Here is a 24,056-nt window from a genome sequence, read left to right as displayed (position 1 = left end):
TGTTATGATTTTCATTCTTATGTTCATACTTAGAAATGCTGTTGGTTCTGCCAAAAATGCTCATCGAGGGCCTTCGTCAACGGCACTAGATGTGAAAATTGTCCTGTCGGAACCAGGCCTAACGAGGCTAGGAACAGCTGTGTTTTATTACCTGAAAGGTAAGTAATAAAATGTGCATTGACCATATATTCTATTGCATCTGTTGTATGAAATCAAAGCAGACATTGCTGGTACTGGAGTACGGCGGAAGTTGTACTATTAATTTTTAATAAGGCATCGACAAACTACTTCAAGTATAAGTCAAACGAAAGTCCTGGGAACTGCAGTAAGTAGTTAGAAGTACAGATTGAGACGACCCGTGTCAAGCTTCTGTTTGTCCGTCACCATTGTCAACTTCAGGACTACAAAATTCATCCTATTGATTTACGCAATTTTCGAATTTAGGATCTGTTATTATAAACCGGAAAAGGTAACCGGGATCGCAATGTATGGTATTCTTTGCTAACTAGCACGGGTTCGAAAATTTTCTCATACAATTTATATATAGTCATGTATTAGGGTTACCATACGTCCTCCTTTAGAAGGATTTGTCCTGCTTTTTAATGAAATTGAAAATGTTTACCGAATACGCCTAAATGTCCTCTTTTTTAGAAACTCCTCCTCCTTCACAGCTTTTGCAGCTAGGGTAATGGACGGAGTCAAGTGAAAATCGGCATAAATGACTCGAAATGGTGATGCGGACGTAAGAGTGGGTCATTCGGGAGTCTAATTGAAGTGTTGACCCTTTTTTAGTGAACACTACCAGATTAACAAAAAAGGGCGTAAATCGGGAATAAAGTCAAAGTCGCGACCTGTTTTTAGCCGTCACAACAAGATTTCCAGTAAATTATAAATAATCAGCTGTTTTCAATTTCCGTCGACAAACTTTTATGATTTGGTAGAAGTGTTCTCCTTTCCCGATTCCAAAATATGGCAACCCTGCATTTATAGTGTGCGACTGGTGGTGGTAATTAATAAGTTAGCTTCTATAATTTCATGCATTCAAGTCTTTTATTTACACTATGACCTTGCGCAAGTTTCGACATTGTTCCTTTGCAGAACCATGGAATACAATTCGGCACATGCTATTTTTGTTCTATCTCTCGGAGCCTTCGGACTCGTATGCACTAGTATAGTTACTGTAATTTACGTCGTGTACAGAGACACTGCAATCGTGCGCGCTTCTGGCAAAGTAAGTGAATTACCTATAGATGAGGCAGCAGTCCTGCTCCTGTTATCTAAATACAGGGATGACATGGGAGAGATACTGAGTATTTATAGCCAACATATCGTTATCCACCCAAAAGCAGTCGGTGATATCGTAAAACGAAATCATTTCCCACACATTTCTTCAAAATCGTATCTTATCGTTTATTAGCAGCTATTTTTGAACTTATAATTAGTACATTGCGCATCTTTATCCACATATATTATTCAGTGTGCTGTGATTAAGATCTTTCTTGATGAATATGAATTAGAGTTTCTAATTGACGCATATACTAATCAGTTGCAGATATAGTCCTGTCCGCTCTCACGATATTCATAGCACAAGCAAAGCAAGGAAGTCGTGCAAAAGTTATGCGGGATAGAAACGTATTTTCCGATTAACCACCATCCCTACCAACCGGGTACGGAGTGATGTGGTCTGTTAGTGTTCTTGCGAGGCCATCGTGATCGTCGCCGCACCATCCGTATTACTTCACGACGTGCATTCGGTTGGACTTCATTAGAGTTGTCTAAATGATAGGGATGGTGTGAACCTCTGAAAGGTTCAGGTTCGTGTGAACGCGAACCTTTTTGAAAGGTTCTGTGTGAACGCGAACGTGAACCTCATGACGTCACGTGACGTCATAATGCTAATTCTAACCCTACATTTCAGTGAAGTGATAGCCTATGTCAGAGGTTCTCAACCCGCGGCCCGCGGGCCGCATGCGGCCCGCAGACGTATATTTTGTGGCCCGCGACATCTTTCATTATAAACGCAATTACTAATGACACGGTATTGTTAAAAATTAATTTAGATACTTAGCTCTTTATCGCACCGTCTCTGTTTCGTTTGATTACTCATTCTTGAAGACAGTGGTTCTCAAACTGGGGGCACGCGCCCTCTTTGGTGCGTGAAGCATCTGAAGGGGGCGCGATGGTGCGGTCAACTGAAAAAAATTTCGCGCTGCGCGCAATTTATCCCTAATTCACTGTTATTTCTCTGTGTATAGTCCGAATTTCATATTTGAGAATTCTCTGATCAACGGCTATAACCTTCCATGACATCAAACTAGCCGTTTGTATTGCTAGCATTCTGGTTGCATTTTGTTATATGACGATAAGGGGGCACGAAATTTTTCCCTATCAAAAGGGGGGGGGGGGGCGTGACTAAAAAATGTTTGAGAACCACTGCTTCAATGTGCTCTCGTTTCTTGATATATGCTCGACTTCAGATTGTTATTGTTTTGAATCATTATTCGGCTGGACTCTGGTTCAAGAGAATCCCGCTTCTTAGTAGGCCTACACTTTTAAAGAGTGTTGGACTCACTGCGAACGGTTGTTGAGATTGCCGACGACGTTACAGACGCATCGTTTAAAATTGCTTCGAATATCGCTAAACCCAAGAAATCTGATATAGAAGGTGTGATTTCAATAAAATCGTAACATACTTTGCGAATATTTGCTGTTTCCGGAACTTAGCAGCAAGGACAACATCACCAGACAAATTTCGAAGATGCAATCGTCTGATTCAATCCTGACCAGACGAGTAACATCAATATCAGTCAATCTTTTATCGCCTGTTCTGAAACACGTTGCCGCGTAGACTACTTTTACGCAGCCTTGGATGAATCCACCGACATTGTATAACTAATTATCTGGTTGAATTTCATCAGAGTGGACATATATGCAGAGAAATACTGGCTGGGCAAACGTGGGGAGGGGACCAGCGAAAAATATCAACTTGACAAAGCTGACTTCTGTAACTATTGGTACAGTGCCCTAGGCATGAACGGAAAGGAGAAATGTGGATTGTTTTGCTCAGAAATGCCCCCAGACACCAGATTTCTTCTCATATCACTCAGAGCTCAATGTGATAATGGTCTCTGTAACGCAAAAGTTATAGTAATTTTATACTTGCTCGCCCACGCATTGGAACAAAGAGTTCGGCTCTCTGGTGGAAGGATTTGAAGTTGCATATACCGACTTGACAACGAATGTAATGCACGCTCCATGAAAGGATTTACATACGCCGCTAGAAGATACACATTCTCACAAGCAGCAGCTGCAAACTTACGAACGCTGTTCATTATTACTTTATAATGCATAGAAATGTACTAAATGCCGGTATACGACTGGTAAATCGGCTACAATAGCCTAAATTTAATAGTAGCCCATGAATGCAAGGTAACATAGTTCTGCGGCCCGCAGCGTCTTTTGCTGTTAAAATACGGCCCGTTATACAAGGAAAGTTGAGAACCCCTGGCCTATGTTAATGTACTATACACGATACCTAGCGACGACTTGGGCCACATTATAATGCCGCAATGCTGAAGTACATATTGATGCTTTTAACGTTGCCACATGTATCAACTGGGGCAATCAAATGATATTATAATCCCATAAAATCAATATCTTCCGTCGCTTTGCCAACAATTTCCACGAGGACTTGCTATAGTGATGGACACTAGTTTACATTGAAGGCGAAGGCTCTGTTTGTTTATTATAATGTGGAGCGCCTCATTACGCCTCAATACGCTTCATTACGCTTCGCCTCACTGCGCTCGAAAATCGATCTCCGAGCGTTTTTTTCGTGGCGTAGGGAAGCGCACAGCGGCGGCAACTCGGACTGGCGGTCGTAGTCGAATCAGTATATCGCGATGCCGGTATTAATGAGTAGAGACGGAAAGAAAAAACGACTCCTTGGCGTTGACTTTGCTACTTTTGACTGAAACTGAAGAAAAGAAAAGATTGAGGGTTGACCCAATATTGAAGAAAAGAGAAACTTTAGGTAGGTAGACCACTAATACTTTATATTACTCTTATGAAATGAAGTATTTCCCTGTACCAATTTTAACCTACTCAGAATCGGTTCGTGTGCTGGAAAAAGTTGTATGACAGGCCAGATGCGACTCGCGGGTCGTATGTTTGACGACCCTGCTCTAGAACCATCCGTGCAAAAAGCGATATCATTTTTGGCTGATTTCAATTTTTGATGTTTCACCGGCCCGCCAAATACCTTATAAAATTTTATCGGTCCACTAGGTGAAAATTTGAGAACCACTGCTCAGCACTTATGTGAGAGTAGGGGTTAAACCCGCTCAGAGGCCAGACGCCAAACGCCGAGCGGCGGCCGAATGTCTATACGGCGTTTGGCGTCTGGTTTTCCGAGACGCCAAGTAGCTATACGGCGTTTGGCGTCTGTTATGTTCAGACGCCGAGTAGCTATACGGCGTTTGGCGTCTGATATCGTGAGCAGAGATGGGCGGATTCCCAAATTTCGGGATCCGAATCTATCCGGATCCGGCTGGCAATGGGAGATTCGGAGTCCGGCTGTTGAAGGTCCAGCTTGGAATCCGAAAAAATCCTGCCATAACAATGCTAATTAATCATATTGCAGCAAAAAATCCGGCTAAAATCCGACCATCACCGCAAATTCAAAATCCGGATCCAGTCCGGCCAGGTAAAAATTCAATGAAATCCTGCTCCGGCTCCGGCTCCTGAACCGGACTGTGGCCATCTCTGATCGTGAGACGCCGAGTAGCTATACGGCGTTTGGCGTCTGATATGGTGAGATGCCGAGTAGCTATACGGCGTTTGGCGTCTGCTATGTTCAGACGCCGAGTAGCTATACGGCGTTCGGCGTCTGGTATGTTGAGTAGCTAATAGCTATACGGCGTTCGGTGTCTCGGTAAACTGAGCAGAGGCTAAATCCTTTCATGGCGCGACTATTGAGTTCTCGCAACTACATGATACCGAAGATTGCATATTGTTACATTTTTTTCATAATAAGCGTTGGCAGAATCCCAAATGATTGTATGCTCAGATTCAAAAAAGACCTACTTGATCACCTCCTGTCGTTATACTATTTACTCGACTCACAATTGTTTTGCTGACCTGAGTTATTTTCTTAAAAATGGATTTACTCATTCTATGGCTTATTCAAGAATAGTATATCAGGACTGATAAATGAAAAATAGGCCCTAAACCTGCCTTTTATCTGTTACAATAAACATGTTCAGAGTGGGAAAAATGAACATAGACTACTCCTTGTCGCTTCGACATCTTCCTGTTTTTTCATTGTATCGCATTTTATGTGGTGTATTGAACTGATAAAATTGCTAATAAACCAATGATGATGATGATGATGAACATATGAATTATCCGAGGCCTTCGATATCACCCCCGAGAGTTCCACAGAAGTGACCTGAAGCTGAACTGGATGGGGGAACATTAAACACCATGACTTGGACTCAACTCAGTGCTCTCGGAATTGACTCGGTGGTGAATTGAAAATGACTCAAGTCAAATTGACTTGGTTACAACCCTGTCACCACCCCATATCAGTGTTGGGATGACTCGCTAAAATGACTTGACTTGACTCGAGTGAGTCAAAATGTGCAATGACTATTGACTCGAAGGTAGTGACTTGAACCCAACCCTTTATTTGTACACTTGCAATGAATTTCAGACCCAAGTCTGTAGATACAGTATGTAATGAAACCACAATAAGAAATATGCAACGAATACCACAGTAAAAATTATCAAGAAACAAGCAACAAAACCACAGTAAAAGTCACAAAGAAATAAGCAGTGGAACCACAGTAGAAGTCACAGAAAAATAAGCAATGGAACCACAGCAAACGTCATTGAGAAATCAGCAGTGGAACCATACTAAAAGTGATCGAGATATAAGCAATGAAACCACAGTAAAAATCATTATGAAACAAGCAACGTAATCACAGTAAAAGTCATTAGTAAATACGCAACGAAACCACAGTAAAATGTCCCCAATAAATATATCAACATCAGAATTTACATCTGGGTACATAGCATGCAATAAAAATCAGGCTCAGGTATCTGCTGTCCCGGCCAACAGTGCTCGTGCGTCCATCGACCACAGCTGTGACACGCATCCTGGAAACAAGTTGGAATCAATATACCTAACAAATGTAATCTCGTAATTGCTTAGGAAAGATGTGGTACTGATGGATCAGGGTTGTAATGACTCGACTCGAGTCACGATTTTTTGATGACTCGACTTGACTCGAGTCATTTTTTTAAAATACGGAAATGACTCGACTCGAGTCAATCTGCGTATTGACTCGACTTGGACTCGAGTCATTGCTCATGACTCGAGACTCAGACGGCAAGATCGACATTTCATTGTGATTTCAAAGAATAGTAAAGTAACCACCGTATTGGGATTTCGTATATTGGTACTGGTACTTGAAAATGCGACCAGAAACGGTTAAATGTGAGGAAAATTGGTATATTATGAATACGAACCATTCGATATCACCAAATAGAGTCATAAAAGTGGGTCTAACATGACCTTAACTGGAAACTGAGCAGTCAACACAATGACTTGGACTCGGACTCGAGTCATAACACCATGACTCGGACTCGAACCTCTGCTCGATGACTTGGACTCGGACTTGACTCGGTGGTAAATTGAAAATGACTCGACTTGACTCGAGTCAAAACTATAAAAGTGAGATTGACTTGTGACTCGCAGCCTTGTGACTTGGTTACAACCCTGTGATGGATCAAAAATTGCAAAATGATCTCTGGCCCTCAAATCTTCAGCCGAGAATATATCTTTTGCTGGCTCAACACTTTGATCCAAGCTCTACGTACATGAATATCCACTTTTTCAAAAAATATTCATGAACTTTCAAAATTTGTTGCTCGAACGCATGATTGGTCCCCACTCGGTAGGTCCTAAGGCACACGAGTGACACAACCATGGGACCTGGGACCACCTTCAAGAATAAAATAGATTATTTGATTATATCAACTCAAATATTGGAGTAAAATCACGTTTCGATTTACGCCCAAAACAACAAAATTATTGGCACATACATATTACCCGTAAATCGACATTTTGACTTTCAATTACCTCGTTATAGCGATAAAGCACCACAGAAAACTATGATTTGCAGCCTCTATATGTGTAGGCGTGTTTCTGTTGTTAAGTGATTAGTTGATTCAAACATTTTGCTTGATTTGGTTATGGTACCATAGGCCCCCCACCCTATAAATATGGTAATTGAATTGAAAATAGTCAACTCGAGGATGGTATTGAATTAAAAAAGATGTGACATTATATACCATGATACAAGCCCTACACTTCACATTAAAAATAACGGCTGGTTTGTTAGCGTGAAAGATTCTGCCAGAATGCATTTGTAGACAAATTCGCGTACTGTAATCATAGGATTATCTCAGATAATTTTTCAAGTATTTTCGGTCCCACTGTCTCATCGGTACCACATCTCCCCTACCCATTTCATGTTTTTTTGGGTTTTGACCACTGCATTCAATGCAATAATCTCCCAATTCTTATTCATCTGCATGCAAAACATACTACGTATTTAAAATGGTTTTAATCCAACATTGACTGACATACCCGTCGCATCAAGTAAGATTTGACAAAACTGCTGGCGGTAGCTTTCGCAAGTTCGTCGAGAATGATCAAAATCCAGGTTCGCATCGGGTAGAGTTCGGCGGCCTATTACGTCAAAGTAGATTGCAAATCAATTTTCTCAAATCTCAATACGTGAACGCATCACAAACCTTCAAAGCAAGTACTCCACAATTTCATCCATCTTTTTGAACATCAATCCTGGTCTTTAACCTTGAACTTCTCACAACCGAAGATCATTTGGAGTATACTTGTGTAGAATTTTACGGAGAAATATGGAAACGAAATTTTAAGTGTGTCTTGAATACGATCTCAGTGACGCGAACTGTTGATTTACCAGAGCATACGTGAAGTGGAGATACAAAGGATTTTGCAGCTGTTTCAGTATAGTCTAGAATCAATCACTAACTAACTATGGGCCTACTAGAAAACAATAAAATATCTTGTTACTACACGTCACATACTGTAATCTTCTTGCGGTAGTTAAGTTTCCAGCAACAAATCATGCAGTATCTGTAGTAACGTGACTGACGATCTGTCTAATACGAAACGTGTATGTTCTCAAGCAGCCAGATCTTCAGCGTCGACCCAGCACCGAAGCACACGCGATGTCGTCACTTAGTAGCGTAGCGTGTACGGTACAGTCAGTGTACACTGTAGAGGTACACACGAAACAACCATCAAATCACTTGCCTACTGGCCAATGATATGACATGCTTTGCTTAGATTTAGCTGCAGAAAACTCCTGTTCAAGCCTCAACCTTCAAATCAAACCCTATTCTCAACATACCAGATGCTGAACGCCGTATAGCTACTCGGCGTCTGAACTGACACCAAACGCCGTATAGCTAATCGGCGTCTGAACATAACAGACGCCAAACGCCGTATAGCTACTCGGCGTCTCAGAAAACCAGACGCCAAACGCCGTATAGACATTCGGCCGCCGCGCGGCGTTTGGCGTCTGGCGTTTGGCCTCTGAGCGGGTTTAACCCCTGTTGTTATGTGAAGTACCATAAATGCTTTTTTCAACTCATAAATACTATTCAATGGCATAGCCAATTCTCAATTATCTCACTATCCTTTCCACTTGGCTATTTCAATGAGGTGGACCAATTTCCTGCTAATCCGTGCCGTATCTTTTTTTTTTGTTTATTGGCGATGTCTCCATCCAAACACCACCATAGGCCCTTGTCAAGATCAAAACAAATAGGAAAGACATCCCTACCTCTACCGCAGTTGTTCCCAACCTTTTTCGGTGTCAGGGCCAAATTTAGAATTTCAGAGTCGGTCGGGGTCGCACCAATACCAGGGCAATGAAACATACCCAAAATAGTCATCAATATATGAAAATCGGCAGTATTCTGATCAATCGTTATTGTTATGGTCATTGTGCTGCTGCGCTCCCAGTGCTCAGAACAATCGACCCTTGGTGGCTATTTAGGAGTAGTTTTATTGCGCTGGCGAGATTTCAATTCGTATTTTTGCATTCATTGCAACACTAGCTTTCGATAATGACCAGACCTATTAAATTATTCGGACGCTTCGGTCGTGAGCTATAGGACTACCAATTATGCTGCTTTCGGGGCAGTTTTGTGAGTCAGCTTTTATCGCCTATAAGCGCGAAAATTTTCTATAATTCAGATTGAATCGGTCAATACGATCGGGAATCGAATATATATTGCCATCAATTTTTATCCTCTCTCTGCTCGCGTAATCAGTTTTACATGTAGAGCCGAGGGAGGTGTGTTTGAAAAGGTGGGACTACTCAAAAATAATTAAACATCTACTAGCGTATACCCGTTGGCAGGTACGAAACAGCACTTCGTCAGCCCCCTCCCCAAAAATAATAATAAATAAAAATAAAATAAACTTGGGTCTTGGGCTCCCATAGGATGATAAACCTACCCCTGTTACCTTTTTGCTGTTGCCACAAAACTAATGGTACTGTTAAGTGGGCCAGAGCGAAGCGCGAAAATTTTCGATAATTGATGATAAAATCGGTCAATATGATCGGGAATTGCATATATATTGCTATCAATTTCTTGTCCTCGCTTCTCACGTAATCAGATTAACCGGTAGAGCCGAGTAAGGTGTCTTGGAAACTGTAGTGCCCGTTAGTATGATTCCGTAACAAGTTATTTCGTGACCTCCTGTCTGCTATATCAAAAATATAGAATCGCCCAAACGTAGGCTTCTGAACTGAAAGACGCACACGATTTCAAATTGTTATTTCTTCACTGGAATATAATTTTTCCCTGTCCCGTGAGGTTCAGATTACCTAGGCAGTATTTTGTATATATAACGAAGTCTTCAGTCATCATAAGGGCAGTCCTGTTGGGCCAAGGTTTTCTCGCTGCCGATCGTTCTGACCCACTTCTTGGAGTCGCATGTTACATGGCCTAAAACTTAATATGTCTTGGTGCGTCGTGGCGCGGTAATGGCCAACGCCGATTTGCCCAATGCCTATTTTTATAAATTTTACGCATTTTTTCTTAGGGATGACTACCCAAAAATCTCGATATTTGGCAGCATGAAATCACGCCTAGAGTGAAAAATTTTTGAAAAAGATGCATAATTTTGAAAAAACACTCTATAATTTATGCTAATTCACGAAATAATTTTTTGCCCTGTTGGGGATTTCACATGCGGCAGTTATGGTCCTGTCTTTACCTAGTGACGATAGCAATCTACTCACTTTCCTGCAATCCTAATTAAAAACTCCAGACTCCAGGCCAAGCAAGTGTATTTTATAAATATAAATTTTATTTGTTGTCATAACTCGATTTCCTAATATTTTCTGGGGGCCGCAAGAAGGCTAACTGGGGGCCGCGGTTGGGAATCATTGCTCTACAGGCATACCTGGAAATCCTATGTTGCCTCTCAGCTGCGCACGTGCGCAAATGCGCAGTGCTGACATGGTCTCTGCGCACACAAAATCTAAGTTGCACACGAAAAATCCGAAGTGATGGCCTTTTTTTTAGTCGTTACGCACTGTCGTCCAAGTGTCTGCGCAGTAAGTTGGTGAGTGTGCGCAGACTCGTCAAAAATTAGAGGTAACATTGCCTGGAACATGATTTTTAGTCATGACCGAGTGATGCAATTGGTCACCGTAAATACTATTATTTGTAAAATGAACGAAATTCCAATTTGACTGACCTCGGGTTCTACTGGTTGGAATTGAGTCAAATTTGGTAACGTGACGATTTGACGACTAAGCCGATAAAATTTGAAAAAAAAAATTGTACGCTCCTATTGCTTACATTGAAAAACAGATCATTGATTAGAAACCATTTGATGTATTATTATATTTTTAGGCGAATATCATCGACTTGTTCAAGAGCTTCGGCACAATCATGAAGAAGAAGAATTGAAGAATTTAATAGAATATGGCATTTTCCAAATTGCCTCGGATCAATAGACGAGAAGCATGTCATGTCGCAAGCACCAGCCAACTCTGGCTCATTATTCTTCAACTATAAGAAATATTTTAGTATTGTGCTACTAGCAGTTGCTGATGCTTCATACAAGTTCAGAGTGGTTGACATTGGTGCGTACGGTGCTCAATGCGACAGCTCGATATTTGCGAATTCGGCCTTTGGCAAACATGTTTTGGGAAAGACATTGAGTGTACCCCCAGATAAACCGCTTCCTGGGGAAGTTGCTCCTCTCCCTCATGTTTTCATTGCGGATGAAGCACTCCTTTGAAACCAATTTGCTAAGGCCTTTTCCTGGTTGTGATCTAGACAACTCAAAAAGAGTATACAATTATCGAATGAAATTATAGAATGAAATGCTGGTAATCTAATTCTAATCTAATTTGTAGAAGCTGAAAATTTTCAAGTTGTCAAGTCTGTTCTTAATGAGAGAACATTGAAACTATTGCCACGTTGGAAGTTTTTAGGCGTCTTGCTGTCAAACACTGTTGTATGCTCCTGTGCAATATCAACTTGCTATTGGTAATTGTATCTACTGTCTCTCACTCTCGCATTAATGTTGAACAGTGGTATCAAAATGACTTGAGTCAATTTAACACATTTTGAGAAAATGGACTTGAAGTAAAGTTTTCATCTTCTTGCAGACATATATTCACCATGATCAACTTTGAATTAGTGAGACAGACATTAGCATGGTTAAGATATTGCCGAAAATTATTGTAAATTTTCAAAAACTGTATTTCTTCAAGTTTTAAAAAATAGATACTTTGATTCCACTGTTACGATATACGGAATTGTTGCTGTATGTGTGGCATTGAGAAAGTTGCCAACATTTATGCAACTCTAGTAGAATGCATGCTGGTCTCCATTTTCATGTTGTATTTCCTATGAAGTAGGCTACTGCACGACCGTACTAATATGAGTTTATCTGATTGTTATACTGTGAGCTGAACGAAAACATTCCGTGTTGTAGAATAAATGTATTCCTATTAACCTTTGTTGAGTGATGGACCCTGGTTTACACTGAAGCTGAAAGCCGGACACCAATACTTGATCAGTCGTAAGGGCCTTTTTGCACAGTAAAGACCTTCTGCAGGTTGACACAAATAACAACAGGTTAGAAATGGTTCATGTTATTTACAGGAAAGAAGGCTACTGCATGCCAATATACACAAAGTATATGGGTGCATCACAATTGAAACATAAGTAAACAGTCAAAGAAGGGAACTGCATGTTATTTACAGACATTATATTTGCGCATCCCAGTAAAACCATGAAAACTGGCAAGGGATGAGGCTACTACATATTCCATGTCTCCAACTAATCTTCACTTCAATTTTCTGCAACTACTTTCATAATTTCAATTTCCACTTTCAGCCTTTTCTCTGGATTCATACTTCTCCAAGAGCGGTGCAAGCATGCGTGCGAATAAGTCAACTTCGTCTTCTTTCTCATCTACAAAAATTAAACTAGATGCATTCACGATATTTTTTTCATAAATAAGATTGTAATAATTACCTGCAGTAAGGCGTTCAATCGCAGAAAGAATGATTCGCTCACGATCTGACGACCGTGAGTCTTGTTTGTTTTGCTTTCCTGGAACCAGTTTGCTTAATGGCGTGCTGCAATCACTTGACAACGGTGGTGCTGGATCTCCAGAATGCAATGGTCCTGTAGAGTGATAGGCCATCTATTCTATATACATAACGAAATACAATTTGACAGGGTGTTCACAATTAATATTTGTAACTGAACTGAGCTGCTGGTAACTAAAGTCCTGACCAATGTTCCCTCCAAGCTGCGCAAACGCGCATCGCTGATACAGTCTCTGCGCACAGAAAATCTAAGTTGTGCACAAAAAATCCGAAGTGATGACCTTTTTTTAGTCGTTACGTACTGTTGTCCAAGGGTATGCGCAGTGAGTTGGTGAGTGTGCGCAGACTCGTCAAAAATTAGAGGGAACATTGGTCTTGACCAACGTCTTTCATGTTACATGAAATTTGAATGTTGTACTAACCTTGATTCTGCAAACCGCCATTCAGAACTTCAGTCAGGGTCAAAGTAACTAGTGGGTCATGTGTATCTAGAGGATCTTGTGTATCCATGGGGTCATGTGTAATGTATCGACGGCATTATGTGTATCCTTCAGGGAATCCTGTTCTTCACTACAATATTCGTCGACGTTTGAATATGTGCTGGAATAAACATATGAATTTATTTCATGATAGGAAATCGTATCTAATCAGTACCGTAACTAATAGTCATTTACCTTCGGATTTCAACAACTGCATCCAGAAAATCAAACATTGGCATTAGCTGCCACAGCCTGTATTTTGACTTTCCCGAACCAGATCTGGTTTGTTCTTGCATATTCTTTTTCTCCCGTCGATATTTATCACGGAGATAATTCCATTTCTTTTACATTCATCAACTATGAGAAAAAATAAGCAAAGCAATTGGTGAGTAGTTCGAAGTACTGTACGCGTTTTTTTTTATAATTACCTGGAAATTGTACATCCCAGCTCACGCGTTCCCAGCAGTTTGCATAGCCACTTTGTCGCCATACAATTTGTGTGACTTTAAATACAGCGCTGGGAATTGCCTTACCAATTCGATCAGTACCTCCGGATCCATTAATGCAGATTGCAAAATCACAGCCGTAATAGACATCGTGCCGGGAATGTTTGTTGTTAGCGCGCGAACAATCAGCTGATCTCAGTGACGCCTGACTAAGCACAATTTACGCTGCCAGTGTGAACCTCAGATTAGCTTCACATAGTTTAGCTTAGTTTAGCCTAGCTTAGCTTATTCTCAGTGTATTCTCAGAGTATTGCTAGTTGCTACGTTGATATTGAGCAGAGTGTGAAACGGGTTTCTATACTTGCTACCGATATTACCCAACAAGCCAACACCCCAATCGCACGGACTTGGTTTTTATGACACAATAAATATATGAAGTCAAGATTGACCCTGTACGCCTGCTATATTTTTACATCAGACAACGATATCAATTTCGCTGACTACATGTTAGTGTATTTCGCTCTGATGTTGTGTGATTGAGGGTCAAGCTCACAGGAGAGAGTCACAAACGGAAAGCTGGATTATCCGAGCAAACTTTTGTTACAAAGCAAGCAAAATTTTTGAGATTGTCAAGGTGCATGCTCGTTTAGTGTTGATTTTTGTGCTGCCAGCGCCATGCATAGAGTGGCCTGCAGTTGAAATGCAATAAATTTCAACCAAAGATTTTGCAGTGAAGTGAAAATTGTAATATATGAAAAAGGTTCACAGTGCGGAACCTACCAAGGTTCGTTTGTGAACGTGAACCTCTAAATATCTGAGGTTCACACACAGAACGCGAACGTGAACCTCACGTTCACACCATCCCTACTAAATGACTCAATCAGTTCACATAGTATACTTTGGCACTCTTCACTTCGTTAGATGAGCAATAGTTACGTATTTTAACAATATAATTATGGGATTATTCAAGTCCAAGGAGGAAGTAATAATCCTAGCAATTTGATTATACGAATATTCATTTCAGTTCTTTATCAATCTATTTCTTCAATTATAAGGAATTCCTTAACCGTGGTTCGATGCATGGTATAATATAGCATACCAATGGAAATCGTACCGCTGCGCTGTAGCCCCCATACCAGTACACCAATCCCAACCGGAAGTGTCATATTATCCATGGTAGAGAAATGTAACATTGGGATAGTCTATACATAGTATGAATAGAATTCTCGAAATTGGAATGCCAAAATGGCAAAAAAACATTCGTTGTCTTACGCACCGTTTCCAATTATACACACAAGAAAGTGGAAGTCGGTAGATCACGAGTCACAACAAAATATATCGGCCTGGTGTAAAATAACCGTATCGTTATAGTCAAAACACCGTGAACATAAAAAAACGACACGCAGGAACCCGCCTTCCCTTTCTGGTATGCGGTTTCATTTTTCAGGAGCTTTGTTTTTTCGTTTTGACTGGTATTTATATTACGCTTTTCAACTGCTTCACTGTGACCTTGAATCCAACCGCTATCTCATGCTCCTTTACTCGAGTGATTCTGGCTATCGGGCCGACTTGTATGTACGTCGGACTGCTTATGAAGACCATACGGGTGGTGTTCATCTTTCAATCCAAACGAATCATGAAAACAAAGGTAATTATCGATATTATTTTCAACATATGCTGTTTCTGCCGCTTCTATGTAGCCCGAATATCACGCCCGTAGTGTCTATGTGTGGATAGATTATTATTATCAACTAACCATGGTATTATATGCTATCATGATATTTATTCTTTCTTAAGTTAGTGCGTAGTGCAACACCGATATTTACGCTCTGGCTATAGCAAATGCTCTATTTTTATATAGTCAGAAGATTGTAGTGGTCGATTTGGTCATTGGTGATACTAAGGTACAAGTAGAAGTAATGCCGTAAATTTCTACTCATTTGCAAGAAGAACTAGCAATTACAAAAAAACTTTGAACTGCATTAAGTCGAAGCAATGCACTGGTCCACGAATAGATGCAAATTATATAATATAACATGCCACTGTGTCACTGATGCGACACCGCCAGGCCGTTATTACAACGCTACTTCACACCTGACCAAATCTAAATTGTAAGTAGTGTACAGGTACGACGGATAGGTTAAAGACAGTTGAAGTGGACGCAGTCTAAACACCCTGTCACCTGAATAAGTTTTGCGGAATTATATAAAACCTCCTCGATTACCAATGGTAGTCAGTCAGTAGCGAAGTATACTTATACGTTTTGGAGTACGGAAGTCGGTTTGGCCAACTTGCACTGAAGTGGTTGTGATTTCAGATTATTTTTTGTTCTACTTGACAGCTTTTAATTTTCAGGCAAACTATATACCTTTATACTATGTACCTTTTTACATACTAGGAAATAGTCACTTCTACTTGCACTTTAGCATAGAAAATGCCGACGTTACGTCTAATTCTACTTGAATGAATACCAATGATGGAAAGTAATGGCCAATTTGACCACCTCTGTTGCAGAGATCTACGGATCATGTTTTTTTCGGGATCCGGATACGATCCTGTTCGATAAAATGAAATCCTGATCCAGTCTGGATCCTGTTTCCGTCTCAAATGTTAAAATCCGGATACAAAAATATCCTGCACGAGGCTGAGAATCTATTTGACCCGGTCGTCGATATTTTTCTAATTACACCTCAGTAATGCATTGAAGTTTGGTATCAGGGATTTTTCGAAATAATGGTGCAATGCTGAAATCAGCTGATTACAAGTTCATACAAAACATCGAATAAGTTAATAAACAAAAAGTCACTTTCGTGCACTATAAATTTAGAATGCTATCCTGATCCGGATCATTCGTTAGGCAAAAATGCGAGTTCGGGTCCAATCCTGTTTGAGAAAAAACTTGCCGGATTGCTGTCCGGTTAGAATCCAAGATCCTGACCCTGTACATCTCTACTTTGTTGATCATTCCAAAAAAGTATGGTTTTTAACTGAATCCGTGTTGGACAGGCAAAAAAATACCTCGAACCCACGCAGTTTACTTTAATCACATCGGCTGTGGCTGCGATCCAGATACCGGCGGTAGCAATTTGGCTCGTCTTGGACAGTCCGAACGTACTGGAGGTGGCTCTTGCGGACTCCGTGTTCAGGACTTGCGAAACGCTGGCCAGCATCAAAATATTGTACGGCCTGATCTATCCATTTTTGATTATTATCATTTGCACTGTGCTTGCGACGATAAATCGCAACGTTCCCACCGGATTCAAAGAAACCCTTTTTATAGGTAAGTGTGTCTTCCTGACAGCTAATCCAAACGAGTGTTTGGAATCGATTTTCCAGCCGCGTGATTTTATTGCACAGGTTTCGCGATGTACACAACATTAGTCATCTGGGTTTCATTCATACCAATTTTTACCACGAACACGTCGGATATCCCTCTCAAGGTAGGAAGGCTCTTCGTGTATTTCTTCGGCACATTATACTGTACAAAAAACGTAGATCCTTGTAGCTATTATTGTGCTTATGAATTGATTGTGTTATTCAAACGGTTGTCGTAACTGATTGGTCCAATTGATTGATATTTGTCCAATTGTTTTTCAGCTGGCGACCGTATCCGCTGCTCTGTCGTTTAGCGCGATCACTATCTTGTTTTGTTTGTTTGTACCGCGCTGTTACGTCATGATAGCGAAACCCGCGCTGAATACCGCTGAGTCCGTGATGTCAAGGTGAGAGTTTTGTTGGTATTGGCCGGGATGGTGTGAACCTCTGGAAGGTTCAGGTTCGTGCGAACGCTAAACTTTTTGAAAGGTTCTGTGTGAACGCGAACGTGACGCCATATTGCTAATTCTAACCTAACATTTCATTGAAGTGATAGCCTTTATTAATCTACAGTACACGATACCTAGCGACAACTCGGGCCACACAATGCCACAATGCTGATGTACGTATTCACGTTTTAGACGTCGCCAAATGTATCAACCGGAGCAATCAAATGATAAAATAATCCCAGAAAATCGATATCTTCCGTCGCCTTGCCAACAATTTCGATGAGGACTTGCATGGGAACATAAGCTTACGCGTTAACGGTCCAGGCCAGACCGGACAATGTATTCGGCGTTTGAGTTTAAAACGGATTTCTATACTTTCTATCGATATTACCCCATTAACAAGTTATTCAGCAGTAGCCAACACCCGCATCGCATGGATTTGGTTTTATGACACAATAAACATATGAAATCAAGATTGACCCCGTACACCCGTTACATTTTTTACATCAGACAATGATATCAATTTCTTTGATTGTTGAATAAGCATCATTCGCTGACTACCTACATGTAGTGAATGTCACTCTTGATGTTGTGCGATTGCGGGTCAAGCTCACAGCAGAGAGTCACTAAATATTTAGAAACGGAAAGCTGGATATTTCGAGCAAACCTTTGTAACAAAGCAAGTAAAATTTTGGAGATTGGCAAGGTGCATGTCCGTTTGGTGTTAATTTTTTCCATGCTGCCAGGGCCATGCATAGAATGTTGGTGCGAAGTTGAAACGCAAAGAAGTTCTACCAAAACTGTTGTAATGACGTGAAAATTGTAATCTATGAAAAAGGTTCACAGTGCAGAACCTACCAAGGCTCACACACAGAACGCGAACGTGAACCTCTCGTTCACACCATCCCTATAGTATTAGGCACACGGGTGTTTGTTAACAGGATAGCGAATTTTAAAAACAACGCTTAATTCGGTGCCGTGATACGATCGTAGGGTAAATGCTGACGATCATCCAGTCAGTTTGACAAGTGAGACGAGCTGAGGAGCTTTTAGAAACTGACTAATAACAAATACTGGTGACGTCATATTCTGTGATACGATTGTTGATATACAATGTTCTTTCCAATTCTCTACTAGTTGCTGACGATTACCCCTGACGAGTGTCAGCCGAAAATATTCGGGTTCATTTCAATATGAATATACTATTTAATTGTATATTGAAGTTCTGTACCTCCAAGAAGCTCTTCAAATATGATGATAAAAAATAAAGTATAAAAGATACTTAGGACACTTTCTTCCTCACTGACCAATGTACTGCCACGCAGTGAAACGTTACACATTCCTATCTCGTATGCTTGTGATCCCTTCGTCCGTATAGGCTTAGCTTCTACTGTTAAGGGTATGCGGAGGTTTGCATATTTACGCGACCTGTATGTGAAAGCAGCATTAGGAAGTATAGTTTTGGGTTATGCTTGCATAACTATTATGAGTTAAATCGTCAACTCAATGGGGGAAATTCGCCCACGGATCATGGATTCATGGTGACTAAATATATTTTCGAAAATTCTATCTGTGATATTATCAGTAATTTTGCGTTAGTCGAGAAGATTCACGCTGTAATTTCAAATGTAGCCACTTTCAACTGTTTCGATGAAATACGCTTTTGTAAACTCCTACGTCAACTAGTTTTCAGACCTTAATTTCAACTGCCACTTGAAGTCGTTTTGAAAATGGACATGTCTTGGAGATAATAACTACTACTAATGCTACTACTACTTATAATTGGGTAAATTGACATTTCTCGGAGACTTGTACTTCTAGTTGCAATTGAGGGAAACATACTTCTATACTTGAGTATCAACGTCGACTACTTTGAGCACCTCGCTGCTCGTAGCCAATATCGAAATGAGCCCTTCTAGTATATAGATTACTATATATTCGACAAGTGCGACACAATCTTCTATCTTATTCAAGATCCCGTGCAGAATCCACTGCGAATCTGGAACCCGACCGGACAACGCGATCTGTTCGCCGAGCAAAAACAGAAGGTTCGCAAATACCTACGGAAGACCGTACCGGTGTCACGTGACATTAATCGCGAAACACAAGCGAGATAGGACCTTATATATTTTAGTTCTTGATGTTTTTACGGCATATACAACTCCTGATACACGTACATACGATATGTGCACTGCATATGCATTCCATGGAATGGGCGATGTACTGGACAAGGAATGTTCAACAGTAGCCTTGTAAGGCTTTCTAAGTCTTGTACCAAATTCCATGGTATCCGGAAATGCTGAGCACCAAGAAGGGGAATCCACAGATACCCAGCTTTTCTGATCAGGTCTCTGATCTGACCAACGACTCACGACCTATCGATCAAGAAGGCGGACGCTCCACTTCTGGTCGAAAAGTGTTTAAAGATTTTAATTTGACTATGTTGTTCGCTAAATATCCTAATTCGGCCGGCAGGTACAGTTGCCGGTTTGAGTGTTTAATGTCGCATCGTAAGTTTCTCCTTCCGCATGATTTCATATATCATGAGAATGTTTGTAGCAAAATAGAATTGCGTCGATTGTATCATGCGTGTGTGGTGAAACGTCAATCTTGGTTGCGGGTGACATGATGTGCCACCTATAAACTATAGTTGATGCGATTGGGGATTCAATCTACACTGTATAGCTACAGTCGGAGCTCGGAGCAAAAGAAATGTTAGGGTATCTGTGGAAAGTGAGTTCTGATAGTTTTGATGGTCACTGCATAGCGTGCATAGTTTATAATCATTCTAAAGCCAACTGTATACATGTGTAGTGGCGAGTAGCGAATCGTGGTAGCCTATATCTTTCCACATCCAATGCTGCTACGCAAATGAGTTGCGGGACCAAGGCCGGCAGGGGGTGACTATAGAGCAGTGATTCCCAACCGAGGCTCTCAGAGCCGCATGTGGCTCCAAGGTAACCTTCTTGCTGCTTTGATTGAGCTCTAAATATATGCCACAAAATCAGGGATATATATGCCTGCACAAAATATAATAGACCATAATTGTTGTTTGTTTCGATGAATAGGTACAGTCAATTTCTGTATATGAATGCTGAAATGAGAGATAATAATTATGTTTAAAGCCGTCCAAGGCCGTTTCCGAAAACCTTAAAGAGAATTCTTGCAGACCATTGTCAAACGCATGGATGAATACCCGCCAGACCAGGATATATCTCAAGTTATGCTTCCGTTTGAATTGTCATAGACCTTAATATATCGTCTCTGTTAAGAGTAAATTCCGACACAATTTTACTAACATCAAAATAATGACTCAGTGTCAAGTATAACACGCAACAAGTCCAATATTAATGGACGTATAGTCCCCGCAAAATTCTGCATCAAGTGCTGGAATGTATGAAGATTGAAGAGCTATCACATAACGATATAATCAGGGTTGCCATCGACATGGACCAAAAAATAAGGAAATCATTTTATGAGCGTATGGAGCAAGAGCTCCAATAACAATGGTTGTAGTCTTGGTCCTGGCCAAAGAAAACTTATTTGCGATGCTGGAATCTCATTATCGTCGCAAAAAACGTTATTACGCCTGCTTATTTTAACTAATCAGATTAAGCCTTAGTAGTAAATACAGTCCATCCTCAAGATTACCGGACCACGACTGACCTATCGATCTCGCTTCCCATGACATGCCACCCTATTTCTTGTCGCTTTCTTTTTCTATACTGTATTCTTTACTTTCATTCAGTGTGCATGCCTCCTCTTTACTACGCCTAGGCCAAGGTGGGTGTCCGATTCCATTGACAAATCCAAGTCCCTTCGACATCTTCCTGTCTATTCATTGTATCGCATTTTTTGTGGTGTATTGAACTGATAAAATTGCTAATAAACCAATGATGATGATGAGTAGCTAAAACTGTATGCGCAAGTGCAATATATTTTAGATAAATTTATCAATGATTTCTAGTTTTACTACTTTTTAACCTATGTGTCGACTGCACTGCGCCTTTTTTCACTACACAATAAATGCTGCCTTCCCCACAGCTTGAGCTTATTCTGCCGTAGACCAAAAACAGCAGGAACCTGGCACTGCTGTTTACTGCTAAAATGACGTCCGGTGCGGTATCTTAGTACAGACTAAATTGCTATACCACCACTCACTGCCCTAGCTATCTCACCACTTAAAAGTTCAATCTTGTGGTGTGTATGTCACGAGAGTTCCTTTCAGTTATAATGTCATAAAATCTCGACGCGAAAGCATAATTTTAGAATAATATGCAACACAGATACCAAAGAAAAACGATCGAAGTTCAGTAGTGGTTGAAAATAAGACAAAATAAGGACGCAAGTCGAAAATAAGGACGTTTCTTAGAAATAAGGACAGTTAAGTTTTCTAAGACGTGACCCTTCAAAATAAGGACAAATCTTAGAAATAAGGACGGTATGGCAACCCTGGATATAATAGTATGTTGTAGTGATGATATGTATTTTCAGTTTATTTCAATGTATAGCGCTCACCAATCTGCGCCTATCAATGCTAAAATAACCGATATTGAATATATAGAAATCTATGTAGGCTGCATGCTTTTGAATTAGCTGGATGGTAAGATCCCGAGGTAGGCAAGCTACTTTTAAACAAAGGTGATCAGTAACGAAGTACTTCTACTTTTTAGAAGTACTCAAGTAGTTTTCCTCTACTTCTGGTACATAATCAAGTAGATCTGACTTTCTCTACTTCTACTTCTACGTCATAATATTTTGTGATCTACTTACTTACTTTTCGCTACTTTCAGTTTGTCAAGTAGAAGTAGTTTAACCCCCCATACGAAAGATAGCCAGAAGAATTTCGGGGCTGTTTTCACGGAGTACCAACATGTAATATTAATAAAAGTCAACTAAAGCCCAGAAATTTTGTTGCGCTTCGCACACAGTAGTTATGGAGTGACAACTATATTTTCACGAAAGTATCAGTGAATATAATTCAGGTACCGGATTGCTTGGTTCCGCTCACACTGCATTGTCGCCCATATCAAATTTGTTTCATCACAGTAAATATGGCCCACCATAACGTTTGAAACTACCGTTTCCCAATCTAGCAATTACCTATCATATCGTAATCTAGTAGCCAATGACGTGTCCTGCTAATCTGGAAAATCTGGCTTTTTTTAACGTTACACCTGGCTTTTTTGAACGTCACCTTTGAAGCTTTATGGATAAAAGACATGACGTATATTTTCTGCTTTTTAGAGGTGATATTTGTATTTCACTTTCAATTCCGAGTATCATGCTTTGAGTTCTAATTACTTTCAGTCCTTTTTTCTGTAGAACATACATGTTGAAGCATAAAAGCAACCGAAAATAAAAAAATAAAAATAAAGCTACACCAAATACAAATTTTACGATCCACAATATTTGTTATTACCGTATACTAATCGCGCATAGTGTTGAAACCGAATCCGATATAACTTCTCCGATCTCCGTATTGCTCATCGCCTAAACTTGGGGCCTTATAACATGGGGTAGGGCGCCATGCCATAATGTTCTCTAAAACGGGGTTTTCTAGTAAACAAAGGGTTAGTATTGCATTTTCATATCAATACTATAATTTGCATCCCATGATGCGAAAGAATGCTTAATATGTTGAAAATTGATACCTCTTGGGATGCATCAATACGAATTAAGCTCTCTGCATGCACCTTCCCATAGCTCGATTGGCAGATTTTAACAGTCCATGCGAACGAATTGAGACTGTTTTCAAAACTACTTACTTACTTGAGTAGATTTAAAGTCAGTCAATTCTGCTTCTACTTCAAGTAGTTTTAGGTGGCTTATGGAAGAAGTACTTCTACTCGTACTTGAGTAGATTTTTACGTCGCTACTTCTACTTCTACTTGAGTAGCTTTCTTGGCTACTTTGACCACCTCTGCTTTTAAATTTTAGTCAGAAGTCGCCTAGGACGCCTACATGTTTTCATGCGGCCCCACACATACTCTGATGCTTGAAATGCGGCTCCGACAACATAAAAGGTTGGGAAACACTGCTGTAGAGAATCGCTTCGTAAGCGTTGGAGGTTTATCTAGGCTCCGATCCGCATAAGAGCATAAGCGGTGTATTACAGAAAGCCTAGATCGAAGGCGAATTGCGCTGCCAGTCGACATGTCAGGAATCATAATAGAGAAGAATATCGGTCTGGTGAAACATGTCTTTGTCTAATTGGCTACAGGTGTCGCAGCGCCATGAATGTTGAACAACAACAATGGCTATAGCTGTGCCTACCTCTCTTGACCATGCGATAGTACAGTACATCCATACGAGAAACTACTGTAACGTCCTGTAAAACCAGTAGACTATATGAGATATATTTGTATACATATAATGTATCAATTTGGCGAATTGGACACTCGATGCACATTGCACAGTGTACATTGCACAACGATGGGTTCCTTCGGGATCAGTATTTTCCAGACTTTTTTGCTGGTGACCTGTTTTTTTTCCTGTACGAATTTTCACAATTCCCATCATCAATCATACAACACACAAGCTTATGAAGTTGAGAATCGGGTATAATGGGCACTAGCGACCGAAACACGAAGAGCCATATGCATACTGCTCAAATCATACGGCTAACTCAGAACCAATTTAAAACATTACAATCAGTAACTAAGCATC

The 24,056-nt window shown here is 40.5% G+C and overlaps 3 protein-coding genes and 1 long non-coding RNA gene across 4 annotated transcripts in view; 1 reads left to right on the top strand and 3 right to left on the bottom strand.

The window, feature by feature from the left end:
* Positions 1-19,973, top strand: part of LOC145438926 (metabotropic glutamate receptor 7-like) — a 48,924-nt gene extending 28,951 nt beyond the window's left edge. The window contains exons 16-22 of the mRNA XM_080316320.1: positions 34-158; positions 1,099-1,231; positions 15,071-15,271; positions 16,630-16,903; positions 16,981-17,063; positions 17,221-17,345; positions 19,362-19,973. Of these exons, the coding sequence (XP_080172446.1) occupies positions 34-158; positions 1,099-1,231; positions 15,071-15,271; positions 16,630-16,903; positions 16,981-17,063; positions 17,221-17,345; positions 19,362-19,476 (1,056 nt within the window). The 3' untranslated portion in view covers positions 19,477-19,973. The remainder of the gene's footprint in view (positions 1-33; positions 159-1,098; positions 1,232-15,070; positions 15,272-16,629; positions 16,904-16,980; positions 17,064-17,220; positions 17,346-19,361) is intronic.
* Positions 1-24,056, bottom strand: part of LOC145438922 (uncharacterized) — a 254,138-nt gene that overhangs the window by 90,954 nt on the left and 139,128 nt on the right. The gene's annotated exons all lie outside the window — the stretch shown is intronic.
* Positions 5,721-24,056, bottom strand: part of LOC145438943 (uncharacterized) — a 118,730-nt gene continuing 100,394 nt past the window's right edge. The window contains exons 2-4 of the long non-coding RNA XR_013915058.1: positions 7,822-8,092; positions 7,655-7,756; positions 5,721-6,159 (exon numbers count right to left, since the gene is read on the bottom strand). This is a non-coding gene — a long non-coding RNA (uncharacterized LOC145438943). The remainder of the gene's footprint in view (positions 6,160-7,654; positions 7,757-7,821; positions 8,093-24,056) is intronic.
* On the bottom strand, positions 12,221-13,416 carry LOC145438941 (uncharacterized). Its single transcript, XM_080316341.1, has 3 exons — positions 13,121-13,416; positions 12,622-12,774; positions 12,221-12,558 (listed from the first exon to the last, which is right to left on the bottom strand). The coding sequence occupies exons 1-3, from the start codon at positions 13,206-13,208 to the stop codon at positions 12,464-12,466; spliced, it is 336 nt and encodes a 111-aa protein (XP_080172467.1). The 5' UTR covers positions 13,209-13,416; the 3' UTR covers positions 12,221-12,463.

The sequence above is a fragment of the Botryllus schlosseri genome, chromosome 5, assembly GCF_051294905.1.
Source record: "Botryllus schlosseri isolate E-star chromosome 5, Bs_hap1, whole genome shotgun sequence".
In the NCBI taxonomy this organism is placed as follows: Eukaryota; Metazoa; Chordata; class Ascidiacea; order Stolidobranchia; family Styelidae; genus Botryllus; species Botryllus schlosseri.
The sequence above is the reverse complement of the archived record's forward strand: the minus strand, read 5'-3'. Positions and strand labels throughout refer to the sequence as shown.